This window comes from Hemitrygon akajei, chromosome 10 (genome assembly GCF_048418815.1).
Source record: "Hemitrygon akajei chromosome 10, sHemAka1.3, whole genome shotgun sequence".
Lineage (NCBI taxonomy): Eukaryota > Metazoa > Chordata > Chondrichthyes > Myliobatiformes > Dasyatidae > Hemitrygon > Hemitrygon akajei.
This window is the reverse complement of record NC_133133.1, coordinates 18,751,665-18,770,542: the sequence shown is the minus strand read 5'-3', so window position 1 is coordinate 18,770,542 and position 18,878 is coordinate 18,751,665. Positions and strand designations below refer to the sequence as shown.

The following is an 18,878-nucleotide window of genomic DNA, read 5'->3' as shown; positions in this document are numbered from 1 at the left end:
GCACAACATTGTGGGCCGAAGGGCCTGTGCCAGGCTGTAGAGTTCTATGTTCAAATAATCTATTTGTAAACGGCTGGGTAAGAGATAGATAACAGACAGGAGAGTGAGATTGAAACAGTCTTGAGGGATGTCTTATCGGATGAGCCTGCCTGTTCCAATCACTTTATTCTGGAATTTTTAATGGAAGGAGTCAGTCAATTATTGACACAAGTGAACATATACCCAACGCTGGCTGGGGAAGTAATATGTAGGACAAATTAGAATATATTTGTGGGGTTTTGCATGACAAGTTTCATGCAACTTTCTGAAGAAAGGAAATTATTTGGATTTGAATAACTGAAGTTATTTAGAGTAAACTGTTCAAATCCTGGGAAGACAGCAGCCTGCGTACTGTATGCCCACATGAACGTCATTGTGATAATGACTACCAATTTATTTTGACAATGCTGCTTAAGTAGGCACAGAGCTCATAAAAAGTGACGAAACAGATTTTTTAACATCATAAACCAGCGGGCTGTTGTTACGTCTCCCGCTCGCTGTGAAAATGTGGGGGACACCCCCCCTCTTCCTTATTAGGGAGAGAGAGAACCTGTGGGTTGCCGAATGCTGGATGAAATGCGATAGCCTTTGGGGTGACTGCAAGGTCTGTGTCTTTGCTATCGCCTAGCTCGCGCTTGTGCTCGGTAACGGGGAGGGGAGGGGGGAATCGTTGCTCACCACCGCTTACACGTGTGAGGGAGTAACGGGGGGGGACATTGGGGTTCTCATGTTTAACTGTCGTTCATTCTTTGGGGCACTTCTCTGTTTTCGGGGATGTTTTGTGAAGAAAAAGCATTTCAGGGTGTACATTGCATACATTTCCCTGACATTAAATTGAACCTTTGAATTAAAAAAAAAATCATTCATTGGTCAAAACGTTTTCGCTAAAGCCTCACAATCTCCTGAAAGAAGAAACCTCCCAGCCGGGAAGCTGCCAGACCCGCTGAGCTCCGCCAGCGTTTTGTGTGTTTGCTTTGGGTTTCCAGCATCTGCAGGACTTCCCACCTTCAGCTTTCCCTCAGACATCTACCTCCAGAACGGGGCTTCGACCTGCCACTTGCGATGGATCCCCTATGTTCCCTGGGTCAGGTTCAGGCCGAGCTGAGGCACGGGTTCCAGGCCTGAGGGAAAGAAATGACCCACGGTTTGGCCGATTTCAGCGCCTGGCCAGGTGAAAACCTCAGGGCGTCGGGGCCGGAGGAGAGGGCCGGGCCGGTGTTCAGCTCGCTGGTCGGTGAGGTTTACTCGTCTGTGCCGAACTGAGGCCGTGACAGGCTCCCGGATCAGCTGTGACTGTCAACTCACTTTGGTGAACTTCAGTTCTGACTGCCAGCTGCTTACTTTTATTGCCTGCCCTATTTGTTTTTTTTTACCTGCTCGTTGGGTATTTGACGGCCTTCTTTTTCAATGGGTTCCATTGGGTTTCTCTGTAAGGAGACAAACCTCAAGGTTGTATATAGATAATAAATGTACATTGAACTTTAAAGCAGCTTGGCAGAATGCAAGATATCAGTTTCTAGGCATTTGTAACAACACCCAGGAAAAGGAAATGCTGGAGGAACTCAGCAGGTCAGGCAGAGTCACAGTTACGTACATGGCTTCATAGATTTATAGGCTGGTAAAGAAGGCATATGGAATGCTTTCCTTTGTTAGTCAAGGAGCTGAGTTTAATATTCAGAAAGTTATGTTTCAGCTTTATAAAACTCTAGTCAGGCCTCATCTGTATGATAAGAGGTGTTCAAGACAGGCGCCTGAATGTGCAGTAAATGGAAGCTTTGGGCATTGTGTAGGCAGAAGGGATTAGTTTAGTTGGGAACTTGTTTACAGATGTAATTAATTTGGCACAACATTGTGGACTGAAGGGTCTGTTCTATGTATGGACGGAAACAAACAGTTGACATCTCTGGCAGAGACTTTCAATACCTGACTGGATTGTGAAAGGATAGAGAAAGCAAAACCTGTGTTGTGGCACCACCTAGTGGCGAACACAGGTAAACGCCACTGGCCTGCATTACTTTTTTAAACTATTTAAGATTAAGTTTTTTCCCCCTCCACATTACAGATTACCCTGCACAATATTTGCCACCTCACTTGGTAACTGGGGCCTGCACAACTTGCATGTGGATTATGGCCAGCTGGTGGCACAGCGCCAGACTCCGGAGCGAAGGTTCCCGAGTTCGAATCCAAGCCGGGCACCCCCCCCCACCCCCCGAGCACGCTTTCCATCCGTGCCGGGTCGAGCGTCGAGCTAGCCACTCGGCCTCGTAAAAAAAAAGGGTCGAGTCAGGAATGTTCATACCGTGACCCGTTTAATCCGAAAGGAGACCAAAAAATCCTGACACCACGCGCCAGACAAGAATGGCTGACCGTCTGGTGCGACACACAAAACAAAAATGTGGATTACGTGGCACAGTGGCCCACGGAATCAGATGCAGCAACACTGAGCCAATGGAGGAGATATTCAGCCAGGTTGGCTACTACTGGGTGAGAGGGGAAGGCATTCTGGAGAGACGGGCGTAGAGCTTTAGGAAGGGACGTTAGGGTCCAGGCAGCCAATTGTGCAGCTCACAATGGTGAAATAAAGGGATCAGGAAAGATCACAGGACAGAGGAGCAGAATTCAGTCCAATTGGTCCATGCGGATCCCCTGCTGGTCTGGCTGGCTGATTTATTAACCCTCTCAACCCCATTCTCCTGCCTTTTCCCCATAACGTTTGACACACTTCCTGCACCAGGAAACACTGAGGAAGCCAGAATGTTTTGGGAAAAGATGTTGCTGGTGTAAATTGCACACACTTAACTCGCTCTTCCAGAAGTTGGGGTGAGACTAGAACTAGAGGTCATAGGTTAAGTGTGAAAGATGAAAGGGGTCCTGAGGAGGGACCTCTTCACTCAGAGGTCGGAACGAGCTGCCAGCAGAAGTGGTGGATGCGGGTTGGTTTTCAACAGTTAAGAGAAGTTTGGATAAGTTCATGGATGGGAGGGGTATGGTGGTCCAGGTGCCGGTTGACGAGACTTGGCAGAATAATAGTCTGGCGTGGACTAGATGCAATAGTTGCCGTGAGATGAAGGTTCTGGAGTTGATGAGGTATTCTGTATGAAGTGTCTGCTTCACGTCTGCAGTGGAGAGAGTCAGCAGCTTCCCATTTCTGGGCATTAACATCACAGGTAACACAGCAGGTAGATGTAATCATGCAGGAGGCGTGCTGGCATGTTTACTTTCCAGAAAGGAGGAGATTCAGAATGTACCAGGTATGGAGACGGGTTGGAGCTTTTTCACTCGGGTGCTGGATAATCTCATGGAGGCGTATAAAACACGAGAGGCATAGGCAGGGTCAACGTGCACAGTCCTTTTCCCCAGACTGTGGAGAATCACTTGTGTGTATGATTTGCTGCTCCAATGTAATTTCTCTACGAGCTGTGTCTACCATTTAGAAGCTTGAAACTTCTCTTCAATGGGAATTCGGTGAGACCCTCTCACTGATCCCCCTCTGTGACCTCTGCTGCTCTCCGACTCTCGCCCAGCCTCGCTACCCCAGCCGCATAATTCATCTGCAAACATTTCTTCCTTCCCTTCCTCTCCCTTCTTAGCCTGGCCTCTTCCCCCTGCCTTCCCAGTCCTGGTGAGGGGTCTCGGCCTGAACCATCAAATGTAAATTCCCGTCCATAGTTGCTGCCTGACCTCTGTGTGTGTTGTTCTGGATTTCTAGCATCGACAGAATCCCTTGTGTTTCAAAGTTCAAAGTAACTTTATTATCAAAGTACATATATGACACCATATACAACCCCGAAATCCATTTTCTTGCAGGCATTCACAATACATCCAAGAGACACATCAGAATCAGTGGAAGCTGCACCCAACCAGACAGACAAGCAAAACACAACTAACGGTGCAAATATAAAACAGAAAAAAATAATTTAAAAAGAGCAATAAATATCGAGAACATGAGATGAAAAGTCCTAAAAGTGAGTCCACAGGTTGTGGGAACAGTTCAGTGATAGGACAAGTGACGTTCATGCCTGCTGTCAGACAGGAGGTACCGTAGCACGAGGACAAGGACTGACAGGACAGAAAACATCTTCTTCCCCCAGGGCCGAAAGTCCACTGAACTCTCTGCCACCACCTGGGTCTTCCCAGATGCGAAGTGCCAGTAGAGTTTACTGTTTCGTTTTTAAACTAATAAAGTAAGTGTAACTTATTATTTGTTAATTTACTTGTGGTAATATTACATTATGTGCGCGAGTTATATGTACTGTGTTGTGCACCTTGGTCCGGAGGAACATTGTTCCGTTAGGTGGTATAGAGCACTGTGTAAAGTCTTCAGCACGTTATACATCTAGGGTGCCCAAGACTCCTGCACAGAACGTAGTAATTTTATGTATTGCACCGTACTGCTGCCGCAGAAAAAAGAACAGATTTGATTACATACGTGAGTGATGAGCCGATTTGGAGAGGTTGAGAACGGACTCTTTGGCAGCAAAATGCAGCTCCGAAGTGAATTGCCGGACAGTGTGAATTCTTGCACTGTCACGTATCTGGGGTATGTAGTAGGTCGGGGCAACTGGCTCCTGTACAAGCCAAGGTACAGGCTATTGCCGACGGACAAGAAAGCTTTGAGAAGGTTTTTAGGAATGGTGGGGTATTACCAAAAGTTCTGTAAAAACTTTGCAGATATCGCCCTCCCCCTTACAAAACTCCTGGGGAAGAATGAGATATTTGTATGGACTGACCTTTGCCAGGAGGCGTTTGAACAACTGAAAACCATCCTGTGTTATCATCCCGTGCTCAAAGCACCTGATTTTTCAAAACCATTCTCTATAGCTAGTGACGAGGCTGCTGGGGCAGTATTGTTGCAAAAGGGTGCGGATGACATTGAACACCCAGTGGCTTATTTCTCCAAGAAACTTAATGTACACCAGAAAAATTATGCCACTGTGGAAAAAGAGTTACTATCTAGTGTTCCAGGCCTGGAGTGATTCGCGAGGCGGAGCCCAGGGCCTAATGTGAGGTACAATCCGCTGTTTGGAGAATTTAAACGCCAGTCAGGAAAGGCAGGACACTGAGAGTCGGGTGAGGGTGGATCACTCTGGGTGTCAAGCCGACTTTGGAGAAGTTGAGAACGGACTTCTCCGGCAGTGACATCTGGACCTGGAGTGATTCGCTGCAGCGGAGCCCGGGCCCTGATGCGAGATATAATCCGCTGTTCGGACAATTTAAACACTGGCCCCTCTGAGACACTGAGGGTGTGAGACTCCCCCCGGCCGCCTCGCTTTGTATCTGCGGAATTTGCAGCGACCTGATGAACGGAACACCGAGGATTTGTCTCTACTCCGAGCTGCTCCGGGGATTTGGATCGGAGGATTCAGGTTTGGTTCCGAATGCTGCTGCTGTTGTTGTTGCTCGTTACCGTTGTTTGCATGAGTTGGTTTTTTTTCTCTTTCTTTGGCGCATTAAGGGTTGGTCATTTTTTTAAAAAAATTTGGGTTCTTTCGGGTTCCTTGTTTTTTTACTGCCTGTAAGCAAACAAATCTCAAGGTTGTACAATTTATACATGCTTTGATAATAAATGTACTTTGAATCTTTGATCAACCTGATTCTCCATCTTGGATTGAGTGGGAAGGGGGCGGGGCGGGGGAATCATGGTGGAAAAGGGGAAGGAAGAGGGGAGGGCGAGGTTAAGCACCAGAGGGAGGAAGAGGGGAGGGCGAGGATAAGCACCAGAGGGAGGAAGAGGGGAGGGCGAGGTTAAGCACCAGAGGGAGGAAGAGGGGAGGGTGAGGTTAAGCACCAGAGGGAGGAAGAGGGGAGGGCGAGGTTAAGCACCAGAGGAAGGAAGAGGGGAGGGCGAGGTTAAACACCAGAGGGAGGAAGAGGGGAGGGCGAGGTTAAGCACCAGGGGAAGGAAGAGGGGAGGGCGAGGTTAAGCACCAGAGGGAGGAAGAGGGGAGGGCGAGGTTAAGCACCAGGGGAAGGAAGAGGGGAGGGCGAGGTTAAGCACCAGGGGAAGGAAGAGGGGAGGGTGAGGTTAAGCACCAGAGGGAGGAAGAGGGGAGGGTGAGGTTAAGCACCAGAGGGAGGAAGAGGGGAGGGCGAGGTTAAGCACCAGAGGGAGGAAGAGGGGAGGGCGAGATTAAGCACCAGAGGGAGGAAGAGGGGAGGGCGAGGTTAAGCACCAGAGGGAGGAAGAGGGGAGGGCGAGGTTAAGCACCAGAGGGAGGAAGAGGGGAGGGCGAGGTTAAGCACCAGAGGGACGTCAGTATCATTGGAATCAGAATCAGGCTTAAAATCACCAGCATACATCGTGAAATTTGTTAACTTTGTGGCAGCAGTACAATGCAATAAATAAATTTAAAAAAAGAATTACAGTGAGTAAATATAAGTATATTAAATAGCTAAATTAAGATAAATAGTGCAAAAATCGTAAATCTTTAACAAAGTAGTATTCATGGGTTCAATGTCTATTTTGAAATCAGATGGCAGAGGGGAAGAAGCTGTCCTTGATTTGCAGAGTGTGAGCCTTCAGGCTTCTGTACCTCTTCCCTGATGGTAACAATGAGAAGAGGGCCTACCCTGGGTAGCGAGGGTCCTTGATGATGGAAGCCAGCCCCTCTCCACCCCACCCCTCCGTCCCCGGTCCTCCTCTGCCACCTGCCCCACAGCACTCCACCCTCGCCATTCCCAACACCCTTTGCTCCCGCCAGACTTACAAACCCGCTCTCACCTCCACGTTGACAAACACAGCACTATGCAAACAGTTTTGGGCACTCTGTTATACATCTGTGCCTATACTTTTGCACAGCACAGTACATGAATGACAATAAACTTCAACTCGAATTCGACAAGATCAAGGATATTTTTTATTTACAAGGGGTAAAGACAAATAACATAAAGAGTGGGTGAGAACTTCATAAAGAATGATTTTAGAAAGAGCACAGTTAGTTCAGTAGTACCTTTTAAAGACCATCCCTCTGCGACCAAACTCTACGTTCTCTGACAATAGGCGCTGACAGAGAACGTTAAATGCTGCAACCATCTCTAACTCAGAGCAGACAGCGCTATCCTTGTCTACACAAACATTTAGGAGTTGTCAGATGACGAACATATTCAGCGATGGATACAGGGCTTTACACTCCCCCCACGGCCGGCCGTGCGTACCTACCCAGGATTGACAGCGTAGCTCCTCTGTATAGTGCTGAGAATCCCTCCCTGGTGTAGACAGTCAGCAGAGTGTGGCCGATTCCTCTGTAGGTGGGGGCCCTGCTGTTCTGAACAATCAGTCGCGTCTCGATCAGTTCCGCAGGGTAAGTCAGGACAGCAGCCACGATTCCTGCCAGGCTCCCTGCTACAATGACACCACAATGCGAGACGTGGCCTAAATCGTCCATGAACAGGTTTATAAATCTGGAAAATAAACAGACAATGTCTCATTGGTCCTGGAATCAACGTGTCGTTTTGTAGGCTGGTAAACGGACATGTGGATAAATCTAACACAAAGTTCACCAGAAGTCGGAAAAATCAGAGCACTAGGCTTTAAAATGTGGGGGAAAGTGGGAAGAGCAGATAGCCTGGTCGGAGTAACACACACCAGATGCAGGAGGAGCTCAGCACTTCAGGCAGCAGCAGTTTTGCCGAGACCCTTTATTGGGAATGGAAAGGGAGGGGGGAGAAGCCAGAATAAGGGGGTGATGGGGAGTGAAGGAGTACAAGATAGGAGAGAGTAGGTGAGGGGGATGGAGTGAGAAGCTGGAAGGTGATAGGTGCAAAGGTAAAGGGCTGAAAACAAAATCTGAAAGGAGAGGTCTGCAGGACAATTCCTCGCTCCCCTCCAATCTTACTCTGCCCCTTCACACTTGTTTTTCCACTAATTTTACCTAGTTCTTATTTTCTTTATTTGTATGGCATTTTAAGAACACAAGAAATAGGAGCAGGAGTCGGCCATCTTGCCCATCGGGCCTGCTCTGCCATGCAATAAGATCGTGGCTGATCTGGCCATGGACTCATCTCCACCTACCTGCCTTTTCCCCATAACCCTTAATTCTCCTACTATGCAAAAATCTATCCGACCTTGTCTTAAATACATTCACTGACGTAACCTCCACTGCTTCATTGGGCAGAGAATTCCACAGATTCACTACACTCTGGAAAAAGCAGTTCCTCCTCATCTCAGTCCTAAATCTACTCCTCTGAATCTCAAGGCTATGTCCCCTAATTCTGGTTTCACCTACCAGTGGAAACAACTCACCTGCCGCTATCTTATTTATCCCTTTCACAATTTTATATGTTTCTGCATAATCTCCTTCCAGTCTTCTGAATTCCAGTGATTACAGTTCCAGGCAACTCAATCTCTCCTCATTGTCTAACCCCCATTATCTCTGGAATCAACCTGGTGAATCTCCTCCGCACCACCTCCAAAGCCAGTATATCCTTCCTCAAGTAAGGAGACCAGAACTGCACGCGGCCTCCCCAGTACCCTGTACAGTTGCAGCATAATCTCCTTGCGCTTAAATTCAATCCCTCTAGCAATGAAAACCAACATTGCATTTGCCTTCTTGATAGCCTCCTGTACCTGCAAGCCAACCTCTTGTGATTCATGCACAAGCACTCCCAAGTCCCTCTGCACAGCAGCGTGCACAAGCTCTGCCCAAAGTCCAGAGAGTTTTGGTAAATTATCAACAAAGCTTCACCTATAACTTCTGCCATTTCTTTCTGTACCCTGGGATGCAGTCCATCAGGACCTGGGGACTTATCTATCTTCAAGCCCACAAGTTTGCTCAGTAATACCTCTTTAGTGATAGCTATTGTATCGAGGTCCTCACCTCCCATCACATACATCACATCTCTCTTTGGCATGTTAGACGTGTCCGCCACCGTGAAGACTGACACAAAATAGTCATTCAAAGCCTCTGCCATTTCCTCATTACCCAATATCAATTCCCCCTTCTCATCCTCCAACGTTCCCTTTAGCCATCCTTTTCTGCTTTATATAATTATTAAAACTTTTACTATCCGTCTTTATATTTTGTGCTAGTTTATTTTCCTAGTCCGTCTTCCCTTTCTTTATTGCTCACTTATTGGTTCTTTGTTGCTCTTTAAAGATTTCCCAGTCTTCCAGTTTCCCACTACGCTTGGCGACCCTGTATACACAAGCTTTTAGTTTGATGCTGTCTTTTATTTCCTTAGTTATCCAAGGCTGGCTCTCCCCACCCTCACTGTCCCTGCTTTTAACTGCAATATACTTGAGGCAACTAACTGACTCACCAGCAATTTCCCTTCCCCTCCTCTTTCTCCTGAACAGCCTTCTCCTCTCTGTACTGGCCATCTCACCTCTCCTCTCTCATTTGTGATGCAGGTTTCTGACCCAAAATGTTGATGAATCCTTTCCTTCCACAGATGCTGATCGGCCTGCTGAGTTCCACCAGATTGTCGGTTGCAAAAGACGGGCACAGTTTGGTCCCATGGCTGTTCGGTGTGCCAGGACTACCTTGAGCTTCTTGTAACCTGCCACTTTAATTCTCCGGTCCACTCCCAGCCTCACCTATCAGTCTGGGGCACCTTGCTCTGTTACAACGACACCCCACACTACCTCATCATATGTTTGAGCATGTTGCAATCTCCTGGACTTAACATCAAATGCTACAACTTTACATAACTCCAGTGTTTGCTCCCAGGAAGACAAGCTGATTTGTTTGTGGCTGATCCAGAACAAGACAAGCTGATGTGCCTTCATTTCCTCAACCAGTGTGAGATGAGGAACTGCTGCGTACTCGTTCGTGCAGAAACGTGGCTCCAGGACAATATCTCATGCACTGTCAATCTTCAGGCCATGCCTCTCAAGGACTTGTGCTAATATTATATTTTGTGACTGTACGTGCCATCCTAACTAGATGTGTTCTGTGTGGCTCTGTGTGTTCTGCTTTCTACCTTGACTGCAGAGGAACACTGTTTTGTTTAGCCACATACATGTTCAACGACAATTGAACTTGAACTTGATTACTTCCTTTCTCCATCTCCGAAGATCATCCATCTGTGACCCTGGCTCAGCTTGTTTGTGTTCTCTCTTCGTCTCACCTTGGGTGGAGGTGATGCCAGCCTGATCCGCACTTGGCAACACCTACATCCCGGGCCCCCCCCCCCCCCATATATCGGCAGAAGATTAAAAAGCCCTGAGAAAACGAACCGCCAGGTTCAAGGTCAGCTTCTATTATTGCAGGACACTCGAATGGACCTCCCATACGATAAATATGTACTCTCGTTCTCTTAGTCTACCTCATCAAGACCTTCGCCTTTTTGTCTACCTACACTGCACTTCCTCTGTCATTGTAACACTATTTTCTCCCATTTTCTCCAGACTCGAGGGGCATCCACGGGCACCCACATGGGCCCCAGCTATGTTTGCTTTTTCATTGGGTAGGTAGAAGAGTCCAGGTTCCAATCCTTCCTCGTATTACTCCCCAACTCTTCCTCCGCGGCACTGGTGTTGTTTCATTCACCCGTGCTGAGTTCACTAACTTTGCTTCCAACTTCCATCCTGCCACAGACATTTTTTTTTTCGTTTTTCAGTCATTTCTTCTTGGTTCAGTTCTGTTACCTCTCCCCCCTTTCTCAAACTCTCTGTCTCCAAAGAGACAAACTGTCGTCCCGACATCTTTTATAAACCTACCGATTCCCACGGTTATCTTGACTCAACCTCTTCCCACCCCGCCTTGTGTAAAACTGAAACTCCCTTTTCCTTAATTCCTTCATCTCTGCCGCATCTGTTCCCAGGATGAGGTTGATTGATGCTGTCCTCACCTGCAACTCCTCCATTACCCGGCCATCTGCGCTCACCCCATCTTCCCGGTGACCGAATAATTCAAATCCAATTCCCATCCCCATATGTCCTCCAAGACTACCCTCAGGGTGGAGGAGCATCATCTTATATTTCATCTGGGTAGCCTCAAACCTGATGGTTTGAATATCAATTTCTCCTTCCATAAGAATATTTTTCCCACCCCTCCCCTCTTCTCCTATTCCTCACTCCAGCCTCTTACCTCTTCTCACCTGCCTATCACCTTCCTCTGGAACACCTCCCCCTTCCTTGTCTCCACTCCCCTCTCCTGTCAGATTTTTCCTCTCCAGTCCTTTACCTTTCCTACCAAACTGGCTCCACCCTTCACCTTCTAGCTACCCTCCTTCCCTCCCTCCACCTTTTTATTCTGGTGTTTTCCCCCTTCCTTTCCGGTCCAGAAGAAGTCTCGGCCGTCAACTGTTCATTCATTTCCATAGGTGCTGCCTAACCTGCTGAGTTCCTCCAGTATTTTGTGTATGTTGTTCAAGATTTTCAACCATCTGCAGAACCTTATGTTTACATTAACTGCTTCCCTTTTCATAAATACTGAGTGTTTCCAGCATTTTCTGTTTTTAGATTAATTCCCAACATCTGCAATTTTTTTTTCCATTTTTCAATCATTTCTTCTTGCTTTAACTCATTCCTTCTGTTGTATATTTAATATTTCAGTAATATTTAAATAAATGGAATGTACCGAGAACCTGAGGCCAACACCAGGAACCACCTGGGCTGCACGGCGTGGGGTCTGGGGTTCAGGTCCCGGTGGTGACGGTCCAGTCCGGGTCTTGGGCTGGACCCCTCGCGCTTACTCTACATCTGCCCACAAAAACCTCCAGATGAGAGTGACAGGAACGAGAGAAGTCATGCCAGCTCGGACGTCGCCCAGATTAACAAGGTCTGTGCCAATGGTTGGGGAACTGGGACCACCTGGTGAGAAATTGGCTACTGGAACAAACCATAAATGGACGAGACTGGACAACGTGGAATTAATGGAATGCCACTTCAACAGTAACCCACACGAAAGACAATACATCAAGCGCATGCGGAGACTCGAAGACCGTCGGTCACATTCACGGAAAAGCAGATGGTTCCCCAGTGATCAAATGTTGCCAACAGAGGATTGCTATCACATCTTGCATTGGAAGACATACAATCACGACGCACCCCAACAACATCACCGCAGAACCAAGCCAATCGGGAAATAAGAGTTCAAATCCCACCTCCACAACTCACAGGTGGTGCAAAGGTGGTTGTATCACGTTGCACAAGTTCGAACCTCACCTCGGGGCATATCAGCGCTGGCTGCTGCAATCAGAGAGAGGAGATCATTGCTAAACTGGTCAATCAATGAACTAGGCTCCGCAGACTTGGAGATAAAACTCCATCAGACAGCGCGCTGGAAGCCGCCAATGAAACTCTACCGATAATTGCAATCTCCATCATAACTGGGACCAATAACCTGATACATGCATCGGCAGAAAGAGCCCTACAGGTGCTGGGCTACGAAATGAAACACAGTAGAGAGTGGAGAGTACTGTCATAACCCCCCTCCCCTCCCCCCAGCGATGAAGATTGAAAACCACAAGGGCGGCCGGACGTCAGCTGACTAGCCGAGCCATGAAAAGGTGGGAAGACCAAAGACTCATCTCGGCCACTAAGCACGTCCACAGCTGAAGCTCTGGAAACTGCCAAGCGATGGTTAACAGCTCTGGCTGCCAGACTACAGAGGTACACTAAGGACACAAGAGGCCAAGCAAATAAATGCATTAGGAAAAGTATTGGCACATTTCCAGAGCAACAGCATGCCAGTACCTGAACCAACGAAGACTGCAACTGAGGAGCACTGGAAGAGTGTGTGGGGGAGAGAAGCATCACATAACACCAGTGCCCAGTGGCTGAGAGACCCTCAAGCAAGCCTCTGCAATCTCCCAGAGGAAGAACCAGTCACCGTCACAGCAGCAGATGTCCAGCAACAGGTAGCAAGTATGAAGACCTGGACATCACCAGGGCCAGACATGATCCACGCCCATCGGCTGAAGAAACTAACAGCATTACATACACGGCTGGCAGCTCAAATGAATCAGCTGCTTGAAGCAGGCTCCCACACTGACTGGCTAACTCAAGGAAGGGTAGTACTCATAATGAAGGATCCTCACAAAGGAGCAACACCATCAAACTACCGGCCTATAACCTGCCTGTCAACAACATGGAAGCTCCAGTCAGGCATCGTAGCCACCAAGCTGAAGGGACGTGTGTAAATTCCTGAACTCTGCTCAGAGGGGGATTGGTAATGGAATCAGAGGCTCCAAGCACCAACTACCGGTGGATAAAACAGTCAGGCGAGACCCCAAGACCAGACAAACTAACCTAAACACAGCCTGGATTTACTACCAGAAAGCATACGACCCAATGCCCCACACATGGATCCTGGAGTGCCTGTTTCTGTACAAGGTCAACAAGATGTGAAGGACCTTCATCAAGAATTCAATGCGCCATTGGAAGACAGTGCTAAAAGTTAACTCAAAGCCAATAGCACAAGTGATCATCATATGTGGAATATACCAGAGTGATGCACTATCCCCAAAGCTGTTCTACATAGGCTTGAACCCCTTCAGCCAGATCATCTCAGAGAGTGGATGTGGGTAGAGGCTCAGGAGTGGAGAGACCATCAGCCACCTCCCGTACATGGATGACATCAAGCGACATGCCAGAAATGAAAGAGACATTGACTCACTAATCCGACCTGACAAGGGTGTACAGCAGAGACATCGGGATGTCATTTGGACTGGAAAAGTGCAGCCGGTTGGTCGTGAAAAGAGGCAAACTCAACAAAGCTGAAGGAGTTACCTGAAGGCCACATACCAGATGTACAGGACAGCTACAAAAACTGGGGATCCTGCAGGCACAGGGAAGCCACGATGAGGACACAAGGAAGGCCGCAACATCCAAGTCCTTCCAAATAGTGAGGCGGGTCTTAAAAAGCCGGTGGAATGGGAAGAACAAGCTCAAAGCCATCAACGCGTTCGCCCTACTAGTCATCAGATACCCAGCTGCAACAGTGTGCTGGCTAAGGATTAACTGGAAGCCACTGACATCAAGACCCAGAAACTACTAACAATACATGGAGGATTCCATCCAAAGTCCAACATCGAGCAACTGTAAACCCACCAGAAAAAAGGAGGACGGGGACTTGGAAGTGACAAGACCATAGTTCTGGAGGAAATGCAAAACTTCCATGAGTACATCAGGAAGATGGCCCATGAGGACGATCTGTTAGGAGAATACCTCAGACAGCAGGCAGGGGACATGGAAATGGAAGTGGGTGAAGCAGAGCCAGAGGATCAGAGGCCATGGCAGGACAAGCCACTGCACGAGATGTACCATCACCGGATATCAGAGGTGGCTGACATAAGAAAGCCCTATTAGTGGCTGGAAATGCCACTGCTACAAGACATTGGTGAGGCCAAATTTGGAGTATTGGGTACAATTCTGGCCACCGAATTATAGGAAGGATGTCAACAAAATAGAGAGAGCACAGAGGAAATTTACTAGAATGTTACCTGGGTTTCAGCACCTAAGTTACAGAGAAAGGTTGAACAAGTTAGGTCTTTATTCATTAGAGTGTAGAAGGTTGAGGAGGGCTTGATAGAAGTATTAAAAATTATGAGGGGGATAGATAGAGTTGACATGGATAGGCTTTTTCCATTGAGAGTAGGGGAGATTCAAACAAGAGGACATGAGTTGAGAGTTAGGGGGCAAAAGTTTAGGAACTTCTTTACTCAGAGAGTGGTAGCTGTGTGGAACGAGCTTCCAGTAGAAGTGGTAGAGGCAGGTTCAATATTGTCATTTAAAGTAAAATTGGATAGGTATATGGGCAGGAAAGGAATGGAGGGTTATGGGCTGAGTGCAGGTAGGTGGGACTAGGTGAGTGTAAGCGTCGGCACGGACTAGAAGGGCCGAGATGGCCTGTTTCTTTGCTGTAATGGTTATCTGGTTACTGGTCAACCAACTGGACAAGGAACAGAAGAAAGCGACAGTAATAGATGTGGCAATCCCGAATGACAGTAACATCGGGAAGAAAGAACATGAGAAGCTGGATAAATACCAGGGATTGAACGAGCAGATAGAAACGTTGTGGAAGGTTAAAGCGAGATATATAAAACAAAAACGTTATATGATATATATTCAGCATTCTTGCTCGTTTAAATAAGTCATTATGGGTTGTGTGTATAAATTTGTGATTGCTACGTCATCCCGTTACCAAGTGATACGGACACGCCTCGCTGAAAGTAGAACTCAAAGTTAGACCCGCATTTTCGGACTCCCATGTCTTCCTTTGATTGGGTTAATGTTTTGGCGTTAGAAAACGGAACGCCCTCCCCATCTGATCCAGGGTTCAATCTAGCGCACAGCGATAACCCGACCCAGGAGCCGGAAACTCTCCGATTACAGCGTCGATGTGTGCTGACCGGCGGCCGGCCCGGGATTGGCTACACGGGGAAGGCGTGAGCACCGACTGCCTCGGTAACGTGACCGCCAGTGACCCGACTTCCCAAACATTTACAACCCGAGACCCAGTCCACGAACGGCTGAACTATCTTCTCCTAAAACCGAACCCATCAACTTACTGAAAATATTCCGTTAAAGAAATACATTGTTGCAAAATAAAAACTCGCACAAATGTATCTGTGTTAATCTGATACTAATAGGTCCTTCATATCCGCAGGGATCTCTCCTTTCGGCTGTAGCTATGTACAGTATATTACCCGGTAAAATAAGCCCCCAATGATTCTCTTACTTGTTGTAAGACGACAGTTGAATGGCGTTGTAGGGGAAAAGACGCAGGCAGGCGATGAAATTCCCCTTCCACAGAGCCCGCAGTCCCTCGGCCTGGCAAAGTAGCTGGAAAGTTCTGAGGAAGCCTTTCTTGCTGTGGAAGGTCCCCACTTGGCTGAGCACCTTCACCACGTCCAGGGGACACGTGAGGGAACGGCTGAGAACGCCGGCCACGGCCCCGCAGCTGAGACTTTGGCAGTAGGTGATCCGGGAGTCTCGCTTGCCCACCGCCATCCTCCACTTCTCCCGGCAGCTGCCCGGCTGGACTGCGGGCAAAGCTGACAGCGACTTCCAACGATCAGTGACGAGATGCCGCGGGCTGTAGGGGGGGTTGGACTAGGAGCCCGGAACAGGTTTGAAACTCCGAGGCTGAACGTTGCTTGTGTGTGTCATCACACCACAGCGGTGCCTTTGGACCGAGCCCAGTGCATACGGCGATTCAAGGCTGGTTCGTAGACCGAATGCTGGCTGTACAACCGGATCTGCTCATCGGCCAGTCCTGATCAGTTACCAACAGGCCTTTACTTAGCATCGGGCTCCGTGTGACTTCCGCGTCCTTGTCGTAACTTTTCAAAGTGCTTCGCAGCCAATGAAGTCTGCTGAATCGGAGTTACCGTTGTAGAGATAAACAAGCAAATATCTACTTTAAACAAACCGCACAACAGTGTGCAGAGATAATCAGTCTTAGTTGACCGGTGATTACATGGGCTGGTTGTCGGGTGATCACGTTCCCATCTCAATACTTTTGCTCTCACTTATTTAGTGAATATGTTTAATTAGATTCGATAAATTTAAAATTATGTTTAATTTAATAAAAACATTTATTATTGTAATTTATAGTTTTATTATTATGTATTGCAATGTACTGCTGCCACAAAACAACACATTTCATGACATGTTCCAGTGATTCTGATTCTGATCCTAGTTCTGAGAGGACGGGGGTATATGGCTCCACACCCAGAAGAATGAGGACAAGTTAGAGGGAAACACACACAAGGTGCTGGAGAAACGTCAGCAGGTCAGGCTGAAGGTCCTCTCAGTAGAGAGGAATAACAATGACGAGGGGTCTCACCTGAAACGTTTGTTTGTTTCTCTCCATATATGTTGAGTTCCTCCAATATCGACTACAGCTCAGCATTTAACACCATCATTCCCACAATACTGATCAAGAAGCTGCAGAACCTGGGCCTCTGTACCTCCCTCTGTAATTGGATCCTCGACTTCCTAATCAGAAGACCACAGTCTGTGCAGATTGGTGATAACGTCTCCTCCTCGCTGAAATTCAACACTGGCGCACTACAGGGGTGTGTGTTTAGCCCACTGATCTACTCTCTATACACCCATGACTGTGTGGCTAGGCATAGCTCAACTACCATCTGTAAATTTGCTGACGATACAACCATCGTTGGTAGAATCTCAGGTGGTGACAAGAGGGCATACAGGAGTGAGATATGCCAACTAGTGGAGTGGTGCCGCAGCAACAACCTGGCACTCAATGTCAGTAAGATGAAAGTGCTGATTGTGGACTTCAGGAAGGGTAAGATGACGGAAGACATACCAATCCTCATAGAGGGATCAGAAGTGGAGAGAGTGAGCAGTTTCAATTTCCTGGGTGTCAAGATCTCTGAGGATCTAACCTGGTCCCAACATATCGATGCAGTTATAAAGAAGGCAAGACAGTGGCTATACTTCATTAGGAGTTTGAAGAGATTTAGTATGTCTGCAAATACACTCAAAAACTTCTATAGATGTACGGTGGAGAGCATTCTGACAGACTGCATCACTGTCTGGTATGGGAATGGGGGGGGGGGGGCGGTGGCTACAGCACAGGACCAAAAGAAGCTGCAGAGGACAGTAAATTTAGTCGGCTCCATCTTGGGTACTAGCCTATAAAGCACCCAGGACATCTTCAGGAAGCGGTGTCTCAGAAAGGCCGTGTCCGTTATTAAGGACCTCCAGCACCCAGGGCATGCCCTTTTCTCACTATTACCATCAGGTAGAAGGTACAAAAGCCTGAAGGCACACACTCAGAGATTCAGGAATAGCTTCTTCCCCTCTGCCATCTGATTCCTAAATGGGCATTGAACCCTTGGACACTACCTCAGTTTTTTAAAATATATTACAATTTCTGCTTTTTTGCACCTGACCAGTCCCTGTACAATGCCCCTGACATAGATATCCGGGATAATCCAGACAGCCAGTACTTTTCTCCCCAGGGTTGAAGTGTCTAAGACCAGGGGGCATGCGTTCAATGTGGGGGGGATTATAAATTGCAATTTTTAATCTATTCAATATAGGTATACTGTACAAAGTATACTGACAAGATTTACTTATTTATTTATTGTTATTCTTCTGTATTATGCATTGCATTGAACTGCTGCTGCTAAGTTGACAAGTTTCATAACAAATGCCAGTGATAATAAAACCTGATTCTGACACCTGCAGAATCTCTTGCGTTTATAAGTTAGAGGGGAGAAGTTTATATTTAACTCAGAAAGGGAGGTGTCTGTAATGGGTTACTTAAGTTAGTTCAAAGTAAATGTATGATCAAAGTACATAAATGTCACCAAGTACTACCCTGAGATTTGTTTCCTTGCAGTCATACTCAATAAATCCATTATAGAATCAACGAAAGACCACATCAACTTAGGTGTTCGACCAGTGTGGGAAAACAACAAACTGTGCAAATATAAAATTAAAGAAATAATCAATAAATACTGAGAACCTGAGATGAAGAGTCATTGAAAGTGAGTCCATGGGTTGTGGGAACATTTCAATGATGTTGAGTGAAGTTGAGTGAAGTGATCCCCTGTGGTTCAAGAGCCTGATGGTTGAGGGGTAATAACTGTTCCTGAACCTGGTGGTGTGGTCCTGAGGCTCCTGTACCTTTGTCCTAATGGTAACAGCGAGAGGAGAGCACGACCTGCTGAGGATGGGGGAGGGTCCCTGATGATGGATGCCGCTTTCCTGCAATAACACTTCATGTAGATGTGCTCAATGCTTGTGAGGGCTTTACCCATGACGGACTGAGCTGTAACCACTTCCTTTCGTAGGATTTTCCATTCAAGGGCAACGGTGTTTCCATACCAGTCTGTGATGCAGCCAGTCAATATACTCGCCACCAAGTATCTATAGAAGTTTGTCAAAGTTTTAGATGTCATGCCAAATCTCCACA

The 18,878-nt window shown here is 47.3% G+C and overlaps 1 protein-coding gene across 1 annotated transcript in view; it reads right to left on the bottom strand.

Moving 5' to 3' along the window:
• Positions 1–16,262, bottom strand: part of slc25a43 (solute carrier family 25 member 43) — a 36,867-nt gene extending 20,605 nt beyond the window's left edge. The window contains exons 1-2 of the mRNA XM_073057844.1: positions 15,666–16,262; positions 7,199–7,440 (exon numbers count right to left, since the gene is read on the bottom strand). Of these exons, the coding sequence (XP_072913945.1) occupies positions 7,199–7,440; positions 15,666–15,937 (514 nt within the window). The 5' untranslated portion in view covers positions 15,938–16,262. The remainder of the gene's footprint in view (positions 1–7,198; positions 7,441–15,665) is intronic.
• Between the last annotated feature and the right edge of the window lie 2,616 nt (positions 16,263–18,878).